The sequence below is a fragment of the Phacochoerus africanus genome, chromosome 11 (genome assembly GCF_016906955.1).
Source record: "Phacochoerus africanus isolate WHEZ1 chromosome 11, ROS_Pafr_v1, whole genome shotgun sequence".
In the NCBI taxonomy this organism is placed as follows: domain Eukaryota; kingdom Metazoa; phylum Chordata; class Mammalia; order Artiodactyla; family Suidae; genus Phacochoerus; species Phacochoerus africanus.
In genome coordinates this window covers 320,811-347,216 of record NC_062554.1, presented here as the reverse complement: position 1 = coordinate 347,216, position 26,406 = coordinate 320,811, and the positions used below count along the sequence as shown (strand labels likewise).

Sequence of the window (26,406 nt, the reverse complement as noted above, 5' to 3'; positions counted from 1 at the left end):
AAGCCACCTGGTTGGTGGTAATCTGCTGTAGCCGCCGAAGGAAACTAATACACCCTCCAAAACAGATTTTTTTGCCCTTTACACCTGTAGCAAACTCACCAACTTTCCTAAACAAAAGAAATCTATAATTATCCTTCGAAAGCACCACTCCTACCCAGGATCTCCGAAAAAAGAGCAATAAGATAAATTATAAAAAGTTCCAAGTTTATCAGAACTATTACAAAATTTAGCTTTATAAATTAAAAATTCCAAAACAGGAGTTTCCACTGTGGCGCCATGGGTTAAGGATCCAGTGCTGCCACATCTATGGCACAGATCGCTGATGCAGCTCAGACTCCATTCCTGGTCCAAGAACTTCCATATACATGGAGGCAGCCAAACCAGGGTTAATTAACTAGTTTATAAGCAGCCTTTATCATTTCACAAATATAAACCTTTATCAAATACCCACTATGTAAAGCACCATCTTCTATCAAAGCTAAGATCTGCCCACCCAACTCTGGGACAAGAAAAATTTTTAACGTAGTCTGGACTATTTTAATTTTTATAATACAATGACCTATGGTTTTTATAATCAAGAAAAAAGTAAAAAAAAATTAATGCTTATCATCAAAGATTCTGGGGAAAACAAGAAAAGAGACATCTAACTTACTCAAAATGAAATCTCTGGTTTTCCTCAACAATATAACTGTAATTAATACCTATCTTCACAACACTGTTAGAGAGCCATTATTCTAAAACTACAAAAACAGAGAGAGACAAGGATGGCGGAGACGACGACTGAGACCGGTACCAATTCTTCTGACGTTTGTGGAAAGTAACCCTAAAGTATTATGTTTGAAAACGAATGTAATGTGTTATGAATTAGATTTATCCACTTAGAAATCGTGGCTTATGATTATCATTTCTAAATTATTTCCTTCTGTCTTCCTGACGTTAAAAATCCTGAACATTTCTCAGTCGCCAAATCATTTCATTACAAGGAACATGGTAAATCTTGGGAGCTCCCGTTGTGGCACAGTGGAAACGAATCCAACACGTATCCATGAGGACTCAGGTTCAATCCCTGGCCCTGCTCAGCGGGTTACAGCTCCAGCATTGCTGTGAGCTGTGGTGTAGGTCTCAGGTGAGGATCGGATCCTGAGTTGCTATGGCTGTGGTGTAGGCCAGCAGCTGTAGCTCCAACTCAATGCCTAGCCTGGGAGCTTCCATATGGCGCAGGTATCGCCCTAAAAAGCAAAGCAAAAAAATATACATGGTAATGCCAGAATTCACAGCCACCGCCCAACAAAAAACCACCAAAAAATTGCAGGCTACACTGAGGGATTTCTAAGGTTAACACATGCAAACCTTTCTTTTTCTTTTCAAAGAAAACAGAGCTCAGACAAAAAGTATAAAACATCCTGAAACAGCCACACAAAGAGAGCTTCTTAGAAATAAAGCCCCAGAAACTATTTGGTGCTAAAAAAAAAAAAAAAAGCCACTTCCAGAACTGATAAGAGTGGGGAGACAAGAAACATATATATTTAAAGTAACAACAAGATTTAACTACAATTCAAAAAACAGTGCTTCTCCTCTGCATTGTGGAGAATGTGGTTGGGGACTGAATCACAGAGGCTGCTCCACAGCTCTGCTACTCAAGGAGCAGCACCGCCTCAGTCTTCCCAAATACACCGCCTTAAAAGAAAAACCTCATCAACGGTGGAAGAGCAGACAGAAGACCTGGATTCTAGCAGTTCTTTCTAACGTGCTGTGTGATAGTGGGAAAAAAACCGTATTTTCAAATGGGGCTGAAAATATTTTTTAAAACTTTATATATAAAGTCATTTACAAGTATTAATCATTACCATCTGTCAAAAGTGGTGGCTGGTCTATCTCAGACCAGCTCCGATCATTTTTGAATCTGCGACCACTGTAAACACATGTGCACTCCTGCTATGTTTTGCCAACTAGGAGCAGTTTAGAAAACAAGGAGTCCCAGGAGTTCCCTGACGACCAGCAGGCTAAGGAGGATCTGGCATTCTCACTGCCATGGCTCCAGGCGCTGCTGCAGCGCAGGTTCCATCCCTGGTTGGGGAACTTCCCCATGCCAAGTGTGTGGCCAAAAAACATTTTGAGAAAATAGAAAAGGAACCCCACACTCACAGGTGAACTTAGTCAACAGGAGGAAGTGCCCACCTCTTCCCCTGCTCCAGGCCTCTCGGCGCCCCATGAAAACATCCTAGACCCATGCAGCCAGTTTAGCCCATTCAGGAGACAACAGACGGCCCCGCAAACTTCTGACCATCAGACCAACAAACAACGACGACAACATCACTAACCTGGCTCATCTCCGTGACAGGAACCTACAACAGGTCCCACGAACAGCAACCAAATAGCCGAAGCATAATAACCGAACACTCAGAGGCCTAAACCCTGGCTGTTCCTATCGAGCTTCCTGGAGCCATACCCGACCCCTCGGAAGCACACTGCACAGTCTGAGAGCAGGCCCGTGCCCTCACCTTCCATCGTGACAGCACTCTTGACACTCGTAAACCCAGGTCAAGGCTCTACACACTCCAAACAAAAAACCAGCCATCACAAAACATCAGGAACATGGACCTTTGACCAGTATCTGCCTCACTTAATAACTTTTAAGAACTAAATCTAAAAATCTGGCAACGAGAAGTTCCCGCTGTGCTGCAATGGGATCGGCAGCATCTTGGGAGCACGGGGATGCAGGTTCGACCCCTGGCCCAGCAGACTGGGTTTAGAATCTGGCATTGCCACAGCTGCAACTCAGGTCGCAACTGCAGCTCAGGTCTGATCCCTGGCGTGGGAATTCCATATGCCAAGCGGCAGCCAGAAAAGAAAAGAAAAGGGCAACAAGAGCCTGAGTGTAATCGCTACATTCCATTAAGAACTCAAAGCTTCTAAACGGCAAGGCTTTCTCTCTTTTACTAGGTTCTACGCCACACCCAGCAGGTTCCTCAGGTGCACCTCAATTCCAGAGAGACCTCGAAGGGCACCTGACGGTAATTCAAACCCAGGGATGACAACAGGAATTGAGAAGCCAAGGCGGCCCGAGTTAGCCCGAAAAACAAGCTTATAAAAGGCGGTAAGACTGGAAATGGGTGTTGCAGAAGGAGGCCCTTGGCAAAGAAAACTATTTATCATCTAGGAAGGAAGGAGGGAAGGGCTGATCGGGGTCTAAGAGAATTAGTTTGGAGTTCCCTGCTGTGGCTCAGCAGGGTGAAGGACCTGCTGGGAGGATTCGGATTCAATCCCTGGCCTTGGAGTTCCCATCGTGGTGCACTGGTTAACAAACCCAACTAGCGTCCATGAGGAAGTGGTTCGATCCTTGGCCTCGCTCAGTGGGTTAAGGATCCAGCGTTGCTGCAAGTTGTGCACAAGTCACAGATGCAGCTCAGATCCGGTGTTGCCATGGCTGTGGTGCAGGCCACAGCTGCCGCTCCAATTCAACCCCTGGCCCAGGGAACTTCCATGTGCTGCAGGTGTGGCCACAAAATAAAAAAAATAAGAGAGAATTTGGTTTAAGCACCAAACACTGCAACTCGGGATTTCCTCCTTAAAGGAGAGGAGCAGGGCCCACTGTCATCACCGCCACATCTACTTCCCTTCGACGGGGTCCTCCCCACCCCAGGGAGTGGGGAGTGGGACCTCTTGGGCTTAAGAACATCGCCTCTCCAGCTAAATTTAGCATCTACAATTTTAAACCGCCTCAGGGCTTCTCTGTAATTGTTTTCTGGGTGTTGTCTCCACTCCTGACTCATTTATAAAAGGAAACACAGGACCTCCTCAGGAAATCAGTTCCTCCTACCTTGACCTCTGAAAGTATCCACAGATGCCTGAGGTAAACTATCAGGATTTGAGTTTTGCTTCAGCTAGAAGTCTGAGCTTCAGAACAGAGATGCATTTATAAAATGAAAGAATCTGTACAGAATGGAATAGATTGGTAGAAGAAAGTGAAAACTAAGGTGAGCTCGTCTTGACTCCTTTTTGAAAATCGCTCGTCAAACTTTTTATACCCACTTCATCTTTGATAAGAGATAGCCTCTTTTCTTTAAGTAAGATATCCTTCTTACTCATCAGGAATATGCAAATCAAAACCACACTGAGATACCACTTCACACCCACTAGGAAGCCTCTGATCAAAAAGGCAGTAAGTGCTGGTGAGGGGACAGAGAGTGGAACCTTCAAACACCACTAGTGGGAATGTAAACCAGGGCAGCTGTTTTGGAAAACACTCTGCAACTTCTCAAAAGGTTAAACACAGAGATGCCCTATGACCCAGCCACGCCAGGTACGTACCTAAGAGAGCGGAAGAGCTGTCCACACACAAGCAGGTATGCAAACGTTCACAGCAGCAGTATTTATAATAACCCAAAGTGTAGAGATAATTCAAATGGCCATCAACTTATAAAATGTAGTTTCTTCAGACAATAAAACATTATTCATCCATAAAAAGAAAGGTACAGGAATTCTCTTGTGGCACAGCACGTTAAAGATGCGGTGTTGGCACTGCAGCAGCCTGGGGCACTGCTGTGGTGAGGGTCTGAGTCCTAGCATGGGTACTTCTAAGTGCCAAGGATGCAGCCAAAAAAACCCCAAGACAAAACAATGTACCCATACATGCGACAACATACATGAACCTTGAATACAAGCTAAGTGAAAGAAGCCAATCACAAAAGATACATCGTATGACCCCCTTTATACCATTTCCAGAAGACAAATCCCTAAGGATCAAAACGGTCGTAGTTCTCAGTCAAGTTACTGCCCTCAAACGCTCTCCTTTCTCCAACTCATCAGCATCTGTTTTCACAAAATTATAATTACAATAATAAGAGTACCTTTCATTTTTATGAATGGTCTAGAAGGATCTAAATCAAAGTGCTACTTCTAGAGGACGAGATTACGGAGTTTTCCCGGTGTCTCAGATGGGAGCGACAGTGGTGTGTGCGTGCTGGTACTCATCTGCAGAGAAGACAATAAACATAAAAGGCTTTGCCCCCCAGGGTGGGGGACAAGGGGGATTAGTGGCGGCCTAGGGCTGGGCCTTGGGGAATTGGAAGGAAATGGGAAGTGACTGCTCACGGGCATAGGTTTGGGGGAGTGACAGAAATGGCATAAACCTGACTGCAGTGATAACTGCCCAGCTCTGTGAATATACTGAAACACTGAATTGCATACGCTAAATAGGAGAATCACAGCTCAATGAAGATGTTTTTGTGTATGAGAGAAAGACAAAACATGTAAGTGGTAATAAAGCAGATGGGGCAAAATCTAGAAAAAGGATGTACTGAAGTTCCTTGTAAAGTCATGTCAGTCTTTGGTGTGAAATTACATCAAAAGGAAAAGCTTTAAGAGTTCCCGTCATGGCAAAGCAGAAACGAATCTGACTAGGAGCCATGAGGTTTCGGGTTCGATCCCTGGCCTCGCTCAGTGGGTGAAGGATCCAGAGTTGCCGCAAGCTGTGGTGTAGTGTGTCGAAGACACAGCTTGGATCTGGCATTGCTGTGGCTCTGGCATAGGCCGGCAGCTATAGCTCCGATTAGACCCCTAGCCTGGGAATGTCCAAATGCCGCGGGTGCAGCCCCAAAAAAGAAAAAAAAAAGGAAAAGCTTTAAAAAATGGCATCTCTCCATGATAATCACACATAGTATCCTTGCTTAACAGAAACAGAAACCTACACTAGAAAAAACAGCCACGTCTGCTCCTGCCTCTACCAGGTAAGCATTTTTCCTGTCTCCCCTCTACTCATCAAACTACCGTAAAGCAACCAAAGCATCACTCAAGTAGCAGGAAAGGCGAATGAAATGTGGAAAGGGAGACAAATGTTCTCCAACTTTCTCAGGGCCTCAGTTTCCTCATCTGTACAATCTCTAAGAGTGCTTCCACGTTTGACACTCGGTGATTCTGTTGTTCTAACCTCACTGCTCAGTACAGTTAAGGAAAAGTATGATCTGAGCTCAGGCCTCTCCTGGACAGTGAGCATTTTTTCTCTTTTCTTTTTTTTTTTCTTTTTTTTTTTTGTCTTTGTTGTTGTTGTTGTTGCTATTTCTTGGGCCGCTCCCGTGGCATATGGAGGTTCCCAGGCTAGGGGTTGATCGGAGCTGTAGCCACCGGCCTACGCCAGAGCCACAGCAACTCGGGATCCGAGCCTCGTCTGCAACCTACACCACAGCTCACGGCAACGCCGGATCGTTAACCCACTGAGCAAGGCCAGGGACCGAACCCGCAACCTCATGGCTCCTAGTCGGATTCGTTAACCACTGCGCCACGACGGGAACTCCTTTTTCTCTTTTCTAATGATGACATTAAGAGATGATTTCAGTGTATTATCAGTGTTCCAATGTAGGTTCATACAGGACCCTGGCCAGTTTCCCATCTACCTGCATCCCCAAGCCCTCTCTCCAATGCTTGGGAAGGCCCACCACTAAGAGCCTGGGGAAGCTGGAGTAGTGGGTGCACGGACCTAAGATGCTCACATCTCAATGCTGGGTGCAGGTCACTGCAGAGAAACTTACACGTTCCAAAGTAAGAAACAGGTTACAACCATTCTGGAACCTGAACTCTCAGGCAGAGATGGGAAAGTAAACTCAGGAAACCCACATTATGTAAGCCTTCTGCAGTTCGGGCTGCTGCTGTGGCAGGGGTTCAGTCCCTGGCCTGAGAACTTCTGCATGCTGCAAGTGGGAGGGGGGAAGGGAGGGAGGGAATGAAAAGAAAAAGGGAAAATGAAGATACCCAGAACATCTACCCAGAGGCAGAAAGGGGATGGCACTCTACTGCCTCCCCACTTAGGATGGACCAACAATTACAAAAAATCAAAATCAAAAAAGTTTCTTCCAGGAGTTCGAGTTGTGGTGCTTGTGGGTTAAGGATCTGGCATGGCTGTGTGTAGGTTGCAGCTGTAGCTCATATTCGATTTGTGGCCCAGGAATTGCCATAGCCTGTAGGTACAGCCAGGGAGAAAAAAAAAAAAAAGTTTCTTCCAGATTTGCTTATGTGCCTGACAAAAGCTAATAGGCAGATACCAATTCCTAAAGCTGGCTAGACTTCTGCTTCATTAATAGATTGTCTTCCTCTCCTTCCATCCAAAGCCTTCCTCAACTAACCGGAAAAGAAAACAAAATTAATTTTCATATCTTCCTCAGTTCCTTCATAACTATGGAACTTGCCTAAAGGCTTGCATCTGGAAGAGGTGAGAGGGAGAGACTGCTATAAAACTCAGTGATCTAAGTCTATATTCAACACAGCAAGCGCTATGCTTATTGCTGCAAATAGAAAAGAATTACTTTCTCCATAAAGCCAGAAGGAACACTAAGCATCTTTGATTTGCTTATTCTGGATTCACCTGTTAAGAGCATAGACGCTTTCTAAGGTATATAACTTAATTTGCCTGAAGAGAACACAGACTCCTCAGTACCTCCCTAGAGAACTGGGTGCAATCCACAATTTCCTATAGTTTCATTTACTGTGACATCATCAGTTTGGGACTCTAAGGCAGAAAGAAAATGCACCCTGGAGAGTCTCAAGACTGACCCGAATAGAGCCATTTGTACTCTGTCTTGTTTTACTCAAAAGATTCCCTCTGGGTAATCCAGATTCCCTTATCAACCCACCAGAAATGAAATGAAGGAAAAAAAGAAATCCTTCAATCAGTGCTGATTCTAACAAAGGCCATCTATTGAATAAAGGGTCTTGGCATTCCATGACTGCAACTACATTTAAAAAGACAGAAAAATACCCTTCTTTACACATTTTATACGGTTCCTCGCCTCCCCCTTCCTTTATTCTCTCAATAAGCTTTCACAGGGATATAATTCGGCTTGCTGAAAAACCAGATAATTCACAGATACTCACCAAAAGAAAATTAACAGTTTTGAGAGTCTACCTAAGGAGATACCTTTTATTTACATTCTCTCTTTTATCAATGAGGACCCCAGCAGAGTTATCTAACTCTGCACCCAGTCACAGAAACTCAGTAACAGAGTGGGAATATTTAACTCTAAAACCCATGCTCTCACTAACAAATCATTTCCGGCCTCCACTCCCATGCTTTACCATGTGCACACTATTCTCTTAGTTTTGACAATCTAACGTCTCTGTGATTTAACAGACACTCAGAAGTACAGCATAAAAATAACACTGGTCTATTCCACCAATTTGAAGGGGTTTTTTGTTTGTTTGTTTGTTTATATTTTTACTGGTGAGAACTGTCCTGGTCTTTCTTAACATGTTAGTGTTTTCTAAAGACTCAGTCAAGCACTGAGATGCAGTTCAGTGTTGCAAGAGGAGCCCTGGATCAAAGTCAGGCCTTTAACCAGCAAGACATAGGCCCTACTTTCCTGGGCCACATTTTCCTCTCTCAGATCCCTTCCAGTTTTTCAGTACCACAAACTGAATTTCAGCAACACCACCCCAAAGTCACAAATTTAACAAATACGAAATACAGACGAAAAATTAACAGCTGTATTATAAGATCTGAAGATCTAAAAAAGTGAACTTAAAGCTACCCCAACGAAAGGCCCAATTAATTGTATTACTGCTTCATGATTTTTTCTCCACCTGCTCTTAATTTGAAGAAATAGTGTATTTGCTCTGACCTTAGTAAAGGTCATCCATTTATCCCTTTTTAAAAAGATAGTCCATTTTGAAGTACGAATCTAATTTTTTTTCCCTAAAAGACACTGAAATTTTTCTGTAGTAAGGGAAAAAAAAAAAAAAAAAAAAAAACCTGTCATCACTGAAGCAACGTAGAACCAGTCAAGAGGATAATCACTTTCCGGAGAGAAACTTTCCAGGTTCGAGACACGTCCCCTGGAAAGGAGCCTCCCGCACCGTATCAGGATGACACCACAAACCCTCACCACAGAAACCTGCAAACGGGACACTCCCGACAAAAACTTTTCCACAACCGTCACGACTCAAAGACTCCGACGACGGAGCAGCGGGGCCCGCGGGGCTTGCAGAGTCCTGACCCGGGGGCAGTGTCATTTCCAGGACGTTACGGCTCCGACCCTCTTGCGCCAGGCGGGGCAGATCCGACCCGGGCGCGCCTCCACCCCGCCGCCACTTCCCCTCCGAAGGGCGACCGGAGAAGCAGCGCTGCGCAACCGCCTCTCATTCGCACACGACGGCGGCCGCGGCCGGACAGAAGCTACTTTCACGTAAAAGGGCACGGCCCAGGGCCCGAGCCCTTCCCACAACCAAGGGAGGTGCCAGCCTCCTCGGAGCGGCCCCCGTTCGCTCCGTTACTCGGCGTCCCAGCCCGCGGGGGCCCGGCTCCGGGCCGGGCAGCTGCGTTTGAGGAACTGCCGTCGCGGGCTTCTTGGGAAGAGGCCAGACTAACTCACCAAGTTTCTGTTTTGCTTTTTTAAAGTCTGGGTGGAACTTACGCTCCCCGGGACGTGGCTGCCTTCCTCCCTCCCGCAGGCGTGTTCGAGGACAAGCCTCCCTTTATTTTACCCCAAGTCACTGCACCGTCACCAGACCGAACACCCAGCCCTGCCCTCCGGCTCCTCCGGGGGGCCCGGGCCCCGGCGCGGCGGGGCGCGGGGCCCCCTCTTTCGGCCTCCGCGGCTCCGGCCGACGCCCCCTCCGACCGCCCTCGCCCGGCTCCCGGGACAAAGCGGGGCGCGGGGGGCCTCCGTGGGGGACCCGGCCGCGGCGACACTCACCCGACAGCTCGTCCGGCTCCAGCCCGGTCTCGGTGTCCAGCCCGCAGATGACAAAGTAGTCGGCGAAGCGACTGGGCGCCGAGCCCCCTCCGCCGCCGCTCATGGCGCCGGGGCCGGGCCGGGCCGTGCGGAGCGCGGAGCCCCGGCACCCGGGCGCCCGGCCGCCCGCAGGCCGCCCCTCCCGCCGCCGCCGCCGCCGCCGCCGCCGCTACCGCGGCTCGGGCCGCCGCCCCCGGCCTTGGCCCGGTCCCCGCGGCCGCCGCGGCTGCCGTGACGGGGCAGGGGGGCGCCGGGCCGCCCCGCGCCGCATCCTGCACGCCTGGCCCTCCGCGCCGCCGCCGCCAGCCGAGAGCGAGCCCGGAGCGGGGCGGGGAGCGCCGAGGAGCCCCCGCGGCCCTTCCCGCCGCGCCTGCGCAGCGCCGTCGGGGAGGGGCGGGCGCCGGGCGGAAAGGATGACGTGATGCTCTTCGGGCCCCGCGGTCTCCGCAGCGCGACGGGCGAGAGCCCGCGCGCCCGCACCCGCACCCCCCGGGGCTGCGACGCCTTCCGCGTGGCTGAGAAGCTGCGGGATGCGGGAAGCTTCCTGCAGAGCCAGGCCCCGCCTCCGCTCCCGCTAGAGGTCCGGAGGTGTGCTGCCTAGCCCGGCCCGGTGCCCGGGATAGCATCTCGAAAGCCCACCTCTCCCCAACCCCAGGCTGCCGGCCTGGACCCCAGATAGCGCCCTCTCCCTGACCCCGCTCCCTGAGCTCCAGGCCCAGCTCCTAGGAGAGCCGAGGACGCCCCCTGTTTTGGAAGAGGGGAGCAGCCTGCGCTGTATTTACCCTTGGCTTACGAGTGGGGAAACTAAGGCCCAGAAGGAAGCCAGGACTTTCCCCAAGGTTACTCAGTCTAAGAGACAAAGCCTGACTAGAATCCTGGGCCTGTGGCCAGCATCCCTCACCCCCACTCCAGCCTGGCCTTTTCTCTGCACCGCGCTGTCCCTTTTGCTGTCCTAGAGTGTCCAGAGGCCGCTGCCACTTGGGAGCTCTCTTTCTGCTTCTGAGAATTCCCACTTCCATCCCTGAGCCCATCCTCCTGGGGCGGGGGGGGGGGGGGGGGGGGCGGCGAGGAGAGAAACGTACCTCCTGGTACTTGTGTCGGGCCTCTCCAATTTGTTTCTCACGGAAGCTAAGCAGGAAACTGGAGATCAGAATCCGAGAAGGCAGTATGTGGTGTGGTCACTAGCATGGGCTTTAGAAACAGCTCAGATTTGAGTCCTGACTCTCGTTTACTGTGTGACCTTGGGCCATCTCCAGGCGCCAGCAGCCGTGGCTCTTGTGAAGAAAACAAAAGGTAAATGTGAATACAGGTTCCGTGGTCAGAATAGTGCCTGGAGCTAGAAGGCGCTCAGTAGGTGGGAGCTGTTAGAGGACTATGCCAGCAAGAGATGTGTTCAGGGTTTGCTCTGGCTGGCAGGCTGCTGCCAAGGGCCTGAAAGGCAGCTGGCTTCCCCAAGGGCTGACCCTGAGCTCTTTCCTGGGTGCTCTCGTGGGTACTTCTCTCAGGTATTGGTTCCCACGGGGAGGGTGGCCCCGAGGTCACAGCCAACGTCACTTGCAACCATAGCACCTGCGCCTCCGTGTGTGTCACCTGCCTGAACGGGGCAGAGGAAAGTGCAGAAAAGGTAGCTTCACAAAGTGTGTTTAGGAGGACGCCTCCCCCATCTTGCCTGCTGGGGACGCAGAAACAGCGGACGGGCTCAGACAGCGAAATGGTTACAAGGCACCAAAGAGGGGTATCTTTCCAGAGTGGGGAGGTCAGGGAAGGCGCCCAGAAAAGGTATAATCTGACCTGGGTTCCAAAGGAGCAAAAGGAATTTCTCAAGTAAAAGGGGCAGGAAAAGATGTTTCAGGCAGCATCGCAACAACCGGGAGTGACAGGTTAAAATGCTCACATACAGAAGTTGGTACAGCCAACTGTGGAGAACCGTATGGAGGTACCTTAGAAAACTATACGTAGAACTACCATATGAGCCAGCAACCCCACTCTTGGGCATGTATCTGGACAAAACTTTGTTTGAAAAAGACACATGCACCCGCATGTTCATTGCAGCACTGTTCACAGTAGCCAACACAAGGAAACAACCCAGATGGCCATCGACAGATGATTGGATTAGGAAGAGGTGGTACTTGTACTCAATGGAATACTATTCAGCCATAAAAAGAACAAAACAATGCCATTTGCAGCAACACGGATGGAACTAGAGACTCTCATACTGAGTGTAGTAAGTCAGAAAGAGAAAGACAAATACCCTATGATATCACTTATATCTGGAATCTAATATACAGCACAAAGGAACCTTTCCACAAAAAAGAAAATCGTGGACTTGGAGAACAGACTCGTAGTTGCCAGGGGCGGGTGGGGAATGGGATGGATTGGGAGCTTGAGGTTAACAGGTGCAGACTCTTGCCTTTGGAGTGGTAGGCAATGAAATCCTGCTGTGTAGCCCTGGGAACTCTGTCTAGTCACTTATGATGGAGCAAGATAATGTAAGAAAACAGAATCTATACATGAATGTGTGACTAGGTCACCGTGCTGTACAGTAGAAAATGGACAGAACACTGTACACCAGCTATAATGGAAAACAATAAAAATCATTATATATAAAAAATAAAAAACATTCAATAGATAACAAAAAAATGCTTATGCACAGGCAGCAACAAGGCACTCATTTCTCTGAGAGACAGAATTAAAAGGGAATGAAATCAGAGAAAGAGGAGAGGAACAAAGCAGCAAAGGCTACAACACCAGGCTAAAGAATGTATCCTGTGGCGTGTGTGCGTCAGAGGACGGGGGCATTAAAGGAAGTGAAGCTAAGGAGTGACAAGACCTGATCACCTACATCTTTGGTCACTCTGGGAGTCATGTGGAAGGGACTTGAAAAAGACTTGAGTATCCTCGATTTGAAGCACAACAACTTTTTATCCAGTGTGTCCGGGGTGACCAGGTGCTAGGAGACCTCTCGCACGAACTCAACTCATAAAACAGCTAGAAACAAAAGACTGTGTTAATCTGCCCAGGGAAATGTAACCGCTCAGAGGCCCAGAATACTCAACGGTAAAGTGAGCTCCTTCCCAGTAGGAAATATGTTTGGCAGAGTGATTGCTTCTTCAAGAGTCAGAGAAAAACCAAACAAAACACAGCGCTGGATGCTCTTAAGTTTTGTTTGAATCCTCACACCCACCCTTACCAGCTCTGTCAGCCGAGGCACATGGGTTAACGCCTCTGGAATGGGAATAATCATTCTTACCCGGCTCAAGAGTCATAAATTAATTTTGCAAATGAATGAAGAGAGGAATTTTAAATAGCTAAAACACTATACTCTTAATACGTGGCAACCTGGGGCATCCATCAGCACGAAGGACCTGGGAAGAGCAAGCCGACACCTGCGGGAAGGTAGATCCAGGAAAGGGCTTGAGGCAAAAGTGTGCCTGGAGGAGTTCCCTGGTGGCACAGTGGGTTAAGGATCCGGTGTTGTCACTGCTGTGGCTGGGGTGACTGCTGCAGCGCGGGTTCAGTCCCTGCCCCGGGGACTTCTGCATGCTGCAGGCGCGACAGCATCAACACAGAAAGTGTGCCTAGAGTGGTCAGGCCACAGTAAGGTGACTAGGGTGCCCGGGAATGGTCGGGGCCAGCGGAGGGGGAGCAGATGGTAGAAGGCATAATGGAGGTGGCCCCGGTTCACCAAAAAATTGTGTTCCCGTGCACGGTGTGTGGAATTATCCCTAGGAAGCAGCTGCCTGGTCAGGGACGTTTCCCGCGCCACTTGCAGTCAGACGTGGGCCGTGGGCCTGGTTCTCACCAGTAGAATAAGCGAAGGACTTTATGTGCGTCACCGCTTGCTTAGGGTATTGAGGAAGAAAAGGAGAATAATGAATTAAGTGATTAAGCAAAACTTTAAGGAGTTCCCGCTGGGGCGCAACAGGATCAATGGCGTGCGTCTTGGGAGCTCTGGGATACAGGTTCCATCTGAGGCCCGGCCGGCACAGGGCGTTAAGGATCCGACGTGGCCCAAGATTCGGCTTAGGTCACAACTGCCGCTTGATCTGATCCCTGGCCGGGGAATTCTATATGCAGCGGGGGCCAAAAAAGGAAAATAAAATAAAATAAAAAGATATGATATGGAAGGCACTGTTTTAAGTGCTTTGTAAATATTAATTCTGCCGAGGACTTGTCCCTGAACTCAAGACGTGACTATCCACTCGCCCTCTGGTCGTCTCCACCTGGAGCACTGAGCGGCCTCCCTGATTTACTCCAGGAGATGCTGCCCCCCCACCCCCGACAAGTTTTCCCCCGTTCCAGTAAATTGGCAACTTCAGACTTTTCTTTCACCTTGTGCCAAAAACCTCACACTCATTCCTTTCTCGGTCTCTCCCCCCACCCCACAAACACACACACACACACACACACACACACACACACTCCATGCCATATCCATGAGGAGTTCTCTTGGGGTTCATCAGGTGAAGGATCTGGTGTGGTGTTGTCACTGCTGCAGCTCGGGTTGCTGCTGTGGCAGGAGTCCGGTCCCTGGCCTGGAAACGTCCACATGCCACAGGTACGGCCAAAAAGAAAAAAAAGAAAGGAAAGTTCTGTTGGTTCTGAGAATGTTAGCAATGAGTAAAGCATAGCACAGTTCCGTCTACCCTTAACCTTTGTCTGGTTCAGAAAGTTATGAAAAGGAACTGAGAAAAGATCAGGCTAGGCGTTCTCATCGTGGCTCAGTGGGTTACAAGCCTGGGTAGTATCCATGAGGATGCGGGTTCAATCCCTGGCCTCACTCAGTGGCTTAAGATCTGGTGTTGCTGTGAGCTGTGGCATAGGTCACAGACGTGGTTCAGATCCCGCGTTGCTGTGGCTCTGGCATAGGCTGGCAGCTAGATAGAACTGAAAATGTTTGTAATTAACTAAAAATTATCATACAGAAATTTATGCTAAAATAGCCCTTTTCAGTTAGTGTGAAAAGGATCAGTTCTCTGATTGATACATTTTACTGTTGGGAATTTTCAGTATAACAAATACTGGTATTATAATGTGTTCTAGTAATAGCACAGATTTCTGAAATCAGGCACCCCATGTTCAAACCCCAACTTTAATCATTACAAAATCCGTCATTTTAAGCAAATTTCTTCTACCTTTTTTCTTTTTTTTGGGGGGGGGGTCTTTTTAGGGCTTGACCCATGGCGTATGGAGGTTCCCAGGCTGGGGGTTGAATCAGAGCTACCGCTGCCAGCCTACACCACAGCCAAAGCAACACCGGATCCAAGCCAAATCTGGGACCTACACCACAGTTCACGGCAACACTGAATCCTTAACCCACTGACTGAGACCAGGGATCAAACCCCTGTCCTCGTGGATGCTAGTCAGGTTCGTCACCACTAAGCCACAACAGAAACTCCCATTTTAAGTAAATTTCTTAACCTCTCTGTGCCTTGACTTTTTCATCCGTAAAATGGAGATAAAAGCATTACTTGCCTCATACTTTTTTTTTTTTTTTGGTCTTTTTTGCTATTTCTTGGGCCGCTCCCGTGGCATATGAAGGTTCCCAGGATAGGGGTCGAATCGGAGCTGTAGCCACCGGCCTACGCCAGAGCCACAGCAACGCGGGATCTGAGCCACGTCTGCAACCTACACCACAGCTCACGGCAACGCCGGATCGTTAACCCACGGAGCAAGAGCAGGTATCAAACCCGTAACCTCATGGTTCACTAGTCGGATTCGTTAACCACTGCACCACGACGGGAACTCCCCTCACACGTCTTCTGTGTGAAGTAAATGAGGTGATACATGTTAAAAGAACGCCATCATCTGTGTAAAAAAGGAGAAAATAAAAGAAATATGTGCTTCATTCTTTGTTGTAAATGCATATAATACTATTTTTGGAAGAAGCAATATTCTGTTAAAATTTATTGCTTCTAGGGAAGGAAACCGATCACAAGGATCAGGATTAGAAGGGAAATGTTTCATTATACACTGTTTTGTATTTTTTGAGTTCCGAATCATAAGAATGTATTATCTACTCAAAAAAATAAACAATATTAAAACTCTCAAAAATACCATGTCTGGAATTCCCTGGTGGCTCAGTGTATTAAGGATCCAGCATTGTTCTTGCTGTGGCGTGGGTTCAATCCCTGGCCCAGGAACTTTTGCATGCCAGGGCATGGCCAAAATAAAATAAAACATAATAAAATGCCACCCCTCCCTCCAGTCTCCGCTGCTCACACATCGAGATTTAGGTGCCAGATACACAGCTCTGGTGGTGCAATGCCCTGCCAGTCAGAATCCTTAGCAGGGTGCAAGCGCTTCCTAGTGTGACTGCCAAGGCTTTCTAGGACCCAGGTTCGACCTGCCCATCCTGCTAACCTTCCAACAGCCCCTTCACACCGGCTACTTCCAGTCAAGCCCTACGACTACCTGCTTTCCAAGCAGCCGCCCAGCTTGGGACTGAAGCACCCGTCCCCATCCCTCCCTCGGCACTGGGAAAAAGCCTGCAAGGGGGACTTCTTCGTGCATCCTCTTTACGCCTCCCCTGTCACCCCATGGCCTCTGATTCGTCTCTGCCAACACCTATACAACCTGAACCTGACATAAACCTAGACATTCAGGCCTGAGGTTGGCCCCCAATTTCGGCTTCCACCTCTGAAAAGGAGAAGGAGCTTTGTGGCTCCAAAATTCCCTGGGCCAGTGGCCTCTTCCTCCAAAAATACTTCACAGGCCAAGGCTTCCCTGCTGCCTCCTGTCAGACGGGGCCTGCCCCGAACACAAAGGGAAAAGCAGTGGAGGGACAGACAGACGGGGTCAGACAGACGGGGGGACCCTCACCCGCCTGACGTCCTCAAGGCAAGGAGGCTGGGCCAGGCCCCGGAAGCTGCCCACCTGTACAGTCTTGCCTGCGCCCCAGGAGGAGTCGCGGAAGAGAGGATGGGCCCAGGCTGGAGCCCAGGTGAACACCGGGTGAATTGCCTTCCTTCCCTGCTGGCCGCTTTTCTTTTTTTAGGGCCGAACCCAAGGTAAATGGAGGTTCCCAGGCTAGGGGTTGAATCGGAGCTGCAGCTGCCGGCCGGCACCACAGCCTCAGCCACACCGGATCTAAGCAGCATCTGCGACCTACAGCACAGCTCACAGCAACGCCAGGTCTTTAACACACTGGGCGGGGACAGGGATTGAAACCGCATCCTCGTGGTTCCTAGTCCGGTTCGTCAGCACTGAGCCACGACAGGAGCTCCCCTGCTGACCTGTTCAGGACCCTTCCACTGGGCCTCCTAGAGCCCTCTCCTTCTTATCACCCTGGGTCTGGATACCAGCCACCCAGTTTCCTTCCTCCAAAGCAGCCAAGGTCAGCTACGCCTGCTTATCGGTTCAGAGGTAGCCTATGCCTCTGCTAGCAAGAGCACCTCCTCCACCGAGATGGGACTCACCTTACCCAGCCAGAACCGGCCCACTCCCAGCTCACATACAGCATTCAGGAAAAGTCAGCTGGTGAACCACAGGTGCTCAAACCCTTCCTCCCCAAAGCTCACTGAAGGGGTCGATATGTACAAACGGAAAGGGGAGTTGCTGCTGCGGCTCAGAGGAAACCAACCCGACTAGCACCCATGAGGATGCAGGTTCAATCCCTGGCCTCACTCAGTGGGTTAAAAGATCCAGCGTTGCCATGAGCTGTGGGTCATGGCGAAGGCCGGAAGCTATAGCTCTGATTCGACCCCTAGCCTGGAGAAAACCAAACAAACTGAAATGAACTGCACTGATCATACGGAAAAACCTAAGCTTCGTAATATCGGCTTTCTTCCTTTTTTCTTTTTTTCTTTCTTTTTTTTTTTTTTTTGGCCACACCCACAACATGTGGAAATTCCTGGGCCAGGGAATGAACCCCTGCCTCAGTAGCAACCCAAATCACTGACAATGCCAGATCCTTAACCCCCTGCACCACCAGGGAACCCCATATCCAGGCTTTCTTAGGATAAGACGTGCAGTGGAGTTACTGTCATCGCTCAGTGTTTAATGAACCCGACTAGTATCCAAGAGGACTTGGGTTCAATTCCTGGCCTTGCACAATGGGTTAAGGATCCATCGTTGCCGTGAGCTTTGGTGTAGGTCACAGACACGGCTCAGATCCCGTGTTGCTGTGGTATAGGTCAGCAGCTGTAGCTCCGATTCGACCCCTAGCCTGGGAACCTCCACATGCCGTGACAGCAGCCCTTAAAGAAAAAAAGAGAAGCTGGGGATAGAGTGCCACACCCAGAGCCATCTGCAGCAGTCAGCCCTCTCTGCACACGGATCCATGGCCTGCGGTGCGCCCATCCCACAGGCCCCCAATCCCTCGCCCACAACCCACATGGAGCTTCTCATGTCTCTCAATGACGTCTACCCCTAAACTGGTTGAAAATCAGACCCCGCCTTCAGCCACCAGGACCCACGGCGATGAAGACGCCCTGAAGGAGAGAGAGCCAGCCTCGGCAGCCTCCGGGCCCTGGGGAAGTACGCGCTTGAGCAACGGGAAGAGCGGGTGGCAGATCTGGGCCACACGTGACGCAACTTCCCCGAAGTCGAGCGTGAGCCTGTGCACGCGTGTGTCTCTCTTCATGTCTGTTTCTTCATATGCGAGTGAGCGTTTGTGTGGGGTCGATGCCGTATGTGGAGGCATTCTCCCTGTTAGACGAGTGTGTTTGTTGTGTAAATAATTGTGGGTGGCGTGTGTGTCCAAGGAGGCCGAGACGGGGCGGAAGGGCCGGACGAGATAGGCAGAGGGGTACCTTGGGCACCTGACAAAACTGGGAGTCACTCCCCGAGGCGCCCCTCCGTCCTCCGCGGTTGAGAGCCTTGGGGCATCTGAGCGGACGGCCTTATAAGTGCTGCCCTGGCCTTCCCCTTGCCCTGTGAGCGTCCCCTCGCTGTTCCCATCAACACGCGGGCCAAGAGCTTCCTGGGAAAGGCCAGCCCGCCGGCGGGAGGGCCACGGAAGGCCCTTGGACCAAATCCCGAGGGGAGATATGTTTAACTGCGGCTGAGTTCTCACAGTGTTTTGGGGGCATGTGTGGGATGGAATTATTATGTATCTCAATTGTGATAATGGTTACATAATTGTGTGTGTTTGTCAAAACCTATAGAATTGTACACTAAAATAAGCGACTATTACTGTGAATGATACCTTAATTTAAAAAAGGGGGAGTTCCCGTCATGGCACAGTGGTTAACGAATCCGACTAGGAACCATGAGGTTACGGGTTCGATACCTGCCCTTGCTCAGTGGGTTAACGATCCGGCGTTGCCGTGAGCTGTGGTGTAGGTCGCAGACGCGGCTCGGATCCTGCGTTGCTGTGGCTCTGGCTTAGGCCGGTGGCTACAGCTCCGATTCGACCCCTCGCCTGGGAACCTCCATATGCCGTGGCAGCGGCTCAAGAAATAGCAAAAAGGACAAAAAATAAATAAATAAATAAAGGGAAAAAATCTATACAACTGACAATTGAATATGTTAGTATTTTTTAGCTGGCTGTAAACAAAACCATAGTGTCTGTCACACTCTCACTTCCTTTTGAAAAATTATTATTGTTGATTTACAAGGTTCCGTCAATTTCTGCTGCACAGCAAAGTGACCCAGTCACACATTTATATGCATTCTCTTTTTCACCTTATCCTTCACCATAGGTGACTAGAGGCAGTTCCCTGCGCTGCACAGCAGGAGCTCATTGCTGATCCGCTCCCAATGCAACAGTCTGCATCTACTAAGCCCCAACTCCCAGTCCTTCCCCTCCCTCCCCCCACCTTGGCAACCACGAGTCTGTTCTCCAAGTCCACAACTGTCTTTTCTGTGGAAAGGTTCGTTTGTGCCATATAATAGATTCCAGATATAAGTGTTATCGTATGGTAATTGTCTTTCTCTTTCTGACTTCACTTAGCTTGAGAGTCTCTAGTTCCACCCATGTTGCTGCGAATGGCATTATTTTGTTCTTTTTTGTGACTGAGTAGTATTTCATTGAGTGTGTGTGTGTGTGTGTGTGTGTGTGTGTGTATGACACAATCCATTCATGTGTCAATGGACATTTAGGTTGTTTCCATGTCTTGGCTCTGGCGAACAGCACTGCAGTGAATATAGGGGGCCATGTATCTTTTTCAATGAAAGTTTTCTCTGGATATATGCCCAGGAGTGGGATTGCTGGGTCATATGGTAGTTCTATATTTAGTTTTCTGAGTCCTGTTCATTTCCACTGAGCCACAGTGGGACCTCCCCAATAGCAGCATCTCTGAAAGTCCTTTGCTGCTTTTCCACCCCAGGGGCCCTATAATTAGAAAGACGTCTGTGAAACAAACTGCACTGATAGTCAGTTTTCGCATCTTTTGTTAATAAAACATACATTAATCTGATGTTTGAACCTTTTAATTAACGCAAGTTACAGAGACACAAAGTTAATGTAATTCTACCCAAAAGCAAGGGAAAAGGAGGGGTACGGGTGATTTGTTTGTTTGTTTGTTTGAAGCCTCTATAGGCTTCTCCTAGATAAAAGCATTATTCTCATCCACTAGGAGGAGAACTATCCAAAAGCCCCCACCAAGGCAGTCTTCATGGGCCCCCAGGGACAAGGCGATATAAAAGGAGGAACTACAGGGTTTTTGGTTTTTTTCCTTTTTTGGCTGCCCTGAGGTTATTATAAGAATGTTGCATAACTAAGAATATGCAGGGATCAGATATGAGCTGCAGTGGGGACCTAAGCCACAGCCGCAGCCACTCGGGATCCTTAACCCACTGTGCCAGGCGGGGGATGGAACCTGCTTCCCAGGGCCCCATCCACAGCCGGAACTCCAGGAACTTCAGGTCCCGCTTCTCAGCCGAATGCCTCTGAGACGGCCGTTTGGAGCTGTGCCTGGGCCACCCTCCAGCCTCTGCCCGACGCCTGCCTGCCGTCCTCGAGGTCCGCCACACTCGGGGCGCGAGTTCTCCTGTTCGTGCCTCTGACCCCTGAGGACGCTGAGGATGACAGCAGGGCTGCCCTCATGCTTGCGCAGGCTGAGCGTTGCCCAAGACCCCATCCCCGGGCGTCCCTGTTAACTGATGCCATTATTACGGTTTCCAACAGATGGCAGTGAAGCAGCCCCAGAAAGGAGCGCTTTTCCTCCCCACCTCGCAGTACCAGCTGCCAGTGGGGCCGCCTTTGTGTGCGCTGCCCGACCTGGCAGCCCGACCTTCTGGGAACCAGAGGGGCCTCAGGGAATTGGGAGGAGAACAGCAGCCGTGCTCGCTCTCTCGCCTTCATGGCTGCGCCCTGTCCCTCGGCCCCTGCTCCTCGCCTCCCAGCCTCTCTCTGCTGTTTACAAGGGCTCTGTGCCGGACACCGCAGTGGGAGTCCGTGTCCATTCTGACCTCCTTCTATTACACCCAGGGGCACCTCCTTAGGTGTCACACCCATGCTCAGAGCTCTGTGTTCAGGAGGGCTCCTGCCATCATATATAAATACACACGATGCATATACACTTATATACTCATATACATACGTCATACATACATCATTTATATACATCACATACATGTAATATATATATCTTAGGGCCGCATCTGCAGCCTATGGAAGTTCCTGGGCTAGGGGTTGAAGGGGAGCTGCAGCTGCCAGCCTGCACCATAGCCACAGCCACACCAGATCCGAGCTGCATCAGCAACCTATGCTGCAGCTTGTGGCAAGCTGGATCCTTAACACACTGAGTGAGGCCAGGGATCAAACTGCATACACAAGGACACTGTGTCAGGTTCTTAACCCACTGAGCCGTAATGGGAACTCCCATCAGACAATTCTCAATGATGTTTTCTTTGAACTTGCGTCCTTCAGGTGAAGTCTGAGAGGATAAGGATGCATGCACGTGAGCAGGTGCTGGATGAGCAACACGTACATCCACTGTGCCTCGCTGCCTCACGCCCGTACAGTGCCTGCAAGGCCCCATGGGTGGAGACCGGCAGTGCATCTGTGGTGCATGGGAATTCGGCGAGACTCAAAGCCAGCACAGGCAAGCATGCTCTTTGGTACCTGCATGAGCAAGGGTGCTGGCTATCCTGACAAGGTGTGCTTTCTATCCAAGACAGAAATTGCTTCTAACACAGAAGGAGGCCAATAGCATTCCGAAAAACACACAAACAACTGAGGAACCACAGCATATTCTTAGTTACGTGACCTTCTTGCAGTAACCAGCGACTTGCTAAAAATGGTGAGATAGAGGGAAAGGGCAAAACGGGGCGACCCAGAGTTCCTTTTTTGCAGTACTTTCTTACTGTCAGTCGGTCAGAGGGGAAGGTTGGTAGAACGCGGGCTCATCAAGAAGACAGCAGAGCCGCTCTTTGCAGCATTTCCACTATTCATGTGAGAATGAAATGGGTGTGCACGTCCGAGCTTCGAGGCATAACTTTGATGATTACACAAGCAAGTAAACACTTCTATCTGCATTTAAAACGGCCACTGCACAATATAAAGATAAAATTCAAGCTAATAATTTACAATTCTAATTTTTCTCTGCTTAGACCAACATTGAATAGAAAATGAAACACCACGACAAGTCGAGAAGGAAACCCTAGAAGGAAGGAAAGCTTTCACATGTCAGTACTTTTCCCGGCACTACTTTTTCCTGCTTTTCCCCTTTGGTTGAGGTCCGGTCTTACGTGAGTTCCAGACGCACCGCGTGGCAATCTGACATTTGCAAATACGGTATGAAAGAATCACCAGCCAAGTCTAGTCACCATCTGTCTCATACAAAGTTACTGCCGGATCAGTGGCCATATTCCTTGTGCTTATTTACTTTATACTGGGGGGTTCGTACCTCTTAATCCCCTTCACCTGTTTTGCCCCTCCAGCATATCGCTGAGTTTGTTTTCATTTTGTTTGTTCTAAAATACCATTTTTTAAATTATACAGGTAATCCACGCACTAGAGCACAAGGAAGAAAATAAACCCCGCACCCGCTACCCTCAGTGACAGCACCGCACCTCAGCACACGTTGTAGGCGACTTCTGTCCTGCCTAATGGCACGTCAGCTGGACCTGGGGTCTTGAGTGCAGACCCATAGCTGGGTGGGACTTCAGTGTGAATTCTGCCCACAGTTTATCTATTACGTTTGGGAGCAGGACGCTGCTGAAAGGAATTCGGCAAACTTCCCTCTACATCCATTTAACTGTGATGTTTTTAACTCTTTTTTTGCTTGTTTCTTTTTAAGGACGGCCCCTGTGGCATGCGGAGGTTCCCAGGCCAATCAGGTTGAACCGGAGCTGCAGCTGCCGGCCAAGGCCACAGCCACAGCCAAGCCAGATCTGAGCCACCTCTGTGCCCTACGCCACAGATTGCAGCAACACCACATCCTTAACCCACATCCTCGGTGATACCATGTCGGATTCTTAACGCAATGATCTGCAAGGGGCGTGCCATCTTTATCATCTTGAATGTACTTACTGTTTATTTAAAAATCTGCCTGATCCAATTAGTCCGCTTTGAGGATTAAACGTTGTTCAACGTGTCTTTCTTCCACAGTGAAGGGGTGACTGTTTCTCTCAGGTGTCTGGTTATCTTGGTTCACGATCCCATGCTCTCCGGCACTCGCTCCCTCTTCTGTTCATATGTATCCAGCAGAGGCTGAGGGCCCAGGCTCAAGGTCTCGTCCAATGGATTCAAGAGACAGGGTGGAAAACAGTCCAGGGTAGAACGCCTCAGATACCACGTTCCTTTGGCTGCCGCTTTCTTAGGCCACTCTTTGGGTCAGGAATTGACCCCAAAACTCTTTGAAAGAAACCCCAAAGTAGGAGGTAGTCTCCTTAGTTTGACTCCTCAGTTCTGGATGGACTTGGGGGTGGAGAGACGTCCACTGCAGGCCTGCTCGCCCATATCCATCAATCCGTCGCGCGCACAGCACTTTCGCTTGAGCCTGTGGTTTCTGGGGGCCGCAGGGAGTCTGGGCTCTTCCTTAAGGTGGAAAGAGGGGAGATGGAACTTCGGAACTTTCAGCCCACCGTCTCATTGCTCTCCGGCCTCTTGCATGGCTCTAGCTCGTAGTAATAGCACATGCACACACACACAGCGTTATTAAGGCTTTCATTCTCCCCAGGGGTTTCTCAGGATGCTTATGCTCTTTCTGCCAGGGCTGCTTTTGGATAGGAAGCCAGCAGGCTGTGCCAGTTCACAATCTTGACAGACAACTGAAGTTTTCAAGGGATCATGCTGGCTGCTGTGTAGAAAATGGAGCTCAGAGACACAAGCCTGGCCAAGGCAGACAAGTCGGGAGATCAGTGAGCCACTCCTGGTCAGAGGGACGATGAGCTCCGACTAACAACAGTGCTAGCAGTAGAGATGAAAGAAGTAGTTGGATTCAAGGAGTTCCTGCTATGGGTCAGCGGGTTAAGAAATGGACTTGTACCCATCCCTGGCCTCGCTCAGTGGGTGAAGGGTCTGGCGTTGCCGCGAGCTGTGGTGTAGGTTGAAGATGCAGCTCTGATTTGACCCCTGGCCTGAGAACTTCCATATGCCTCAGATGCAGCCCTAAAAAAAAAAAAAGAAAGAAAGAAGAAAAAAAAGAAAATGGTTGGTTCAAGGGTTCTGGAGGCACAATTAATAAGCTGTGTTGATGAGTTGAATTCAGGGCGAAGAAAAGCATCACGGGATAACGAATGGCTACTAAAATCTAGACATATGAATGGAGCCCTCCCCCTCCTTTTTTTGCGTTTTGGGGCTACAGCTGTGGCATATGGAAGTCCTCGGGCTAGGGGTTGAATTGGAGCTGCAGCTGCCGGCCTAGAGCACAACTGGAGTGGGGCCATTTTTAGAGGAAGACCGCAGAAGAGCAAAGTTGGGGGCTCTCGATTTTAGACATTCAGCTCATTCTTATTGGGTAAAACAGAAATCCCAAATTGGGCCAGTTCCCACAAGGGGTCTTCTGCCGCCCTCCCCACCCACCCTCAGAATCAGGTCTCGTTCTGTGTCCCGCACCGAGAGGCAGACCAGGAGGTGGATTCCTGCCCGCTTCCTATCAGGGAGTCTGCGACGGTTAAGGGAGAGGACATGGTGTGTGTGAGCTCCGAGCTTTCTGCTCCCAGGGATCAGTCACTCCAGCTCCTGGCATTTCCAGCTTTCCATGTGCTTCTTAGCCAAGTAAACTCATCTCCCCTGCTGGAGTCCCCACCGTGGCTCAGCGGGTTAAGAAACCAACGTAATCTCCATGAGGATGTGGGTTTAGCCCCTGGTCTTGAAAGGCCAGTGGAAAGAAAATCCCTCTCTTGGAAGAGGCGACTCCCCAAATCACTCACGAGAAGCGGTCTTGATGCAAACAGCAAGAGGATTTTTATTCCAAGCGCGCTGGGGCCCACAGTCGTACACCACACAGGGATAGAGGACTGCGGCCCGAGTGCGGAGTCAGGATAGTTTTTATGGGATTCACAACAAAGCCAGGGGTTCACAGCAAAGCCCGCGCTTCACAAACCAATCATTTCAAAATATCACAAACCAATCATTTGCGAACCCGTGCTTCGTGGACCAATTAGTTTTAATTTGTTCTGGAGTTACGTGTTTGGGCTTGTTCCTGGGAGGGGGAGACATGTTGTCGCCAAGGTATGTTTACCAGGATATTTGACATTTTATGGCACAGCCGATCTTACTGGGGTCGGTTTAGCGATTAACTTCCCCTCCTTTCATCTTATGCAAGCAGCTTTACAGAAGCCAAACAATCAGTTAGAGACCCTTTTTCCTGTTATCTCAAGCAGTTTCAAGGAGTTTCATGCCTAGAGGCACGTACTCAGGTGCCTGTTTTTTTTTTTTTTTCTTTCTTTCTTTTTCTTTTCTCCTCCACATAGTTTTGTACAGAACAGAAAACAAGCCCTAAGATAGCAAGAAGTATGGTCTTTTACCTATGGGGAACAGGGTCCAGAATTCGAGGGCATTTAGAGCTTTTTATTAACTTCCTGGGTTCTGGGAGGGTTAAGCCGCATTTTCATCCTTTCAGTCTCACTCATTGGGTTAAGGATCTGGTGTTGCCACAAGCTGCAGTGTAGGTCACAGAGGTGGCTATGATCCTGTATTGCTGTGGCTGTGGTGTAGGCCGGCAGCTGCAGCTCCAATTTCACCCCTTGTCTGAGAACTTCCATGTGCCGCTGGTGCAGCCATGAAAAGAAGAAAAAAAAAAATTCATCTCCCCTTCCTACCAGTAGTCCAAGTTCTTTTAGTCTGGTGGGACTGTGATCAGATGCCCTGCTCTCCTCCGGCTGAGTGGTGACCCCTGGAATGTGAATGCTGAACGCCTAACTGCTCACGAGCCGCGAAGCTGCACCTACTCAGCCCACAGGCAGAGGCCTGACTGCGATCCTGTCACGAGGCCACTCCAGTATTCTTGGGTCCCAGTCCCCAGAGGTACCAATGAATACCCTTTTGCTCAAGCTGGAGTTGGCTCTGTTGCTTGCCATCGACGAATCCTGACTAATAATGCACTTTACAGAGCGCCAGGACACGAGGGCAGCCCACCCCAAATGCCCCGAGTCCACACCCCCCACAGATGGGTGTTTCTGCCCCACCCCCTTCCTCTCCACCCCCGCCCCCACCCCGGGCAAGCAGCCCTTTGTTTTCTCAGAACTTTCCCCAAAGGCTCTAAAACCTGCTAGGCTTCCGCTTTGCAAAGCAACTCCACGTGTAGGGGTTGCTCTAGGCAGCATTTTGACAGCTGCTAAGGAAGGAGTG

General features: G+C 49.7%; 1 protein-coding gene across 3 annotated transcripts in view; it reads right to left on the bottom strand.

Annotated features, from left to right (window-relative positions):
• The window catches only part of DENND5A (DENN domain containing 5A), an 89,155-nt gene extending 79,106 nt beyond the window's left edge, over nucleotides 1-10,049 (bottom strand). Inside the window, exon 1 of one of the 3 annotated variants that reach the window (XM_047753471.1) lies at nucleotides 9,684-10,049. In XM_047753471.1, the coding sequence (XP_047609427.1) occupies nucleotides 9,684-9,786 (103 nt within the window). In that variant the 5' untranslated portion in view covers nucleotides 9,787-10,049. Of the gene's footprint in view, nucleotides 1-4,850; nucleotides 4,876-9,683 lie in introns of those variants that run through there. The other 2 variants (XM_047753470.1, XM_047753473.1) reach the window with 2 other exon arrangements.
• Between the last annotated feature and the right edge of the window lie 16,357 nt (nucleotides 10,050-26,406).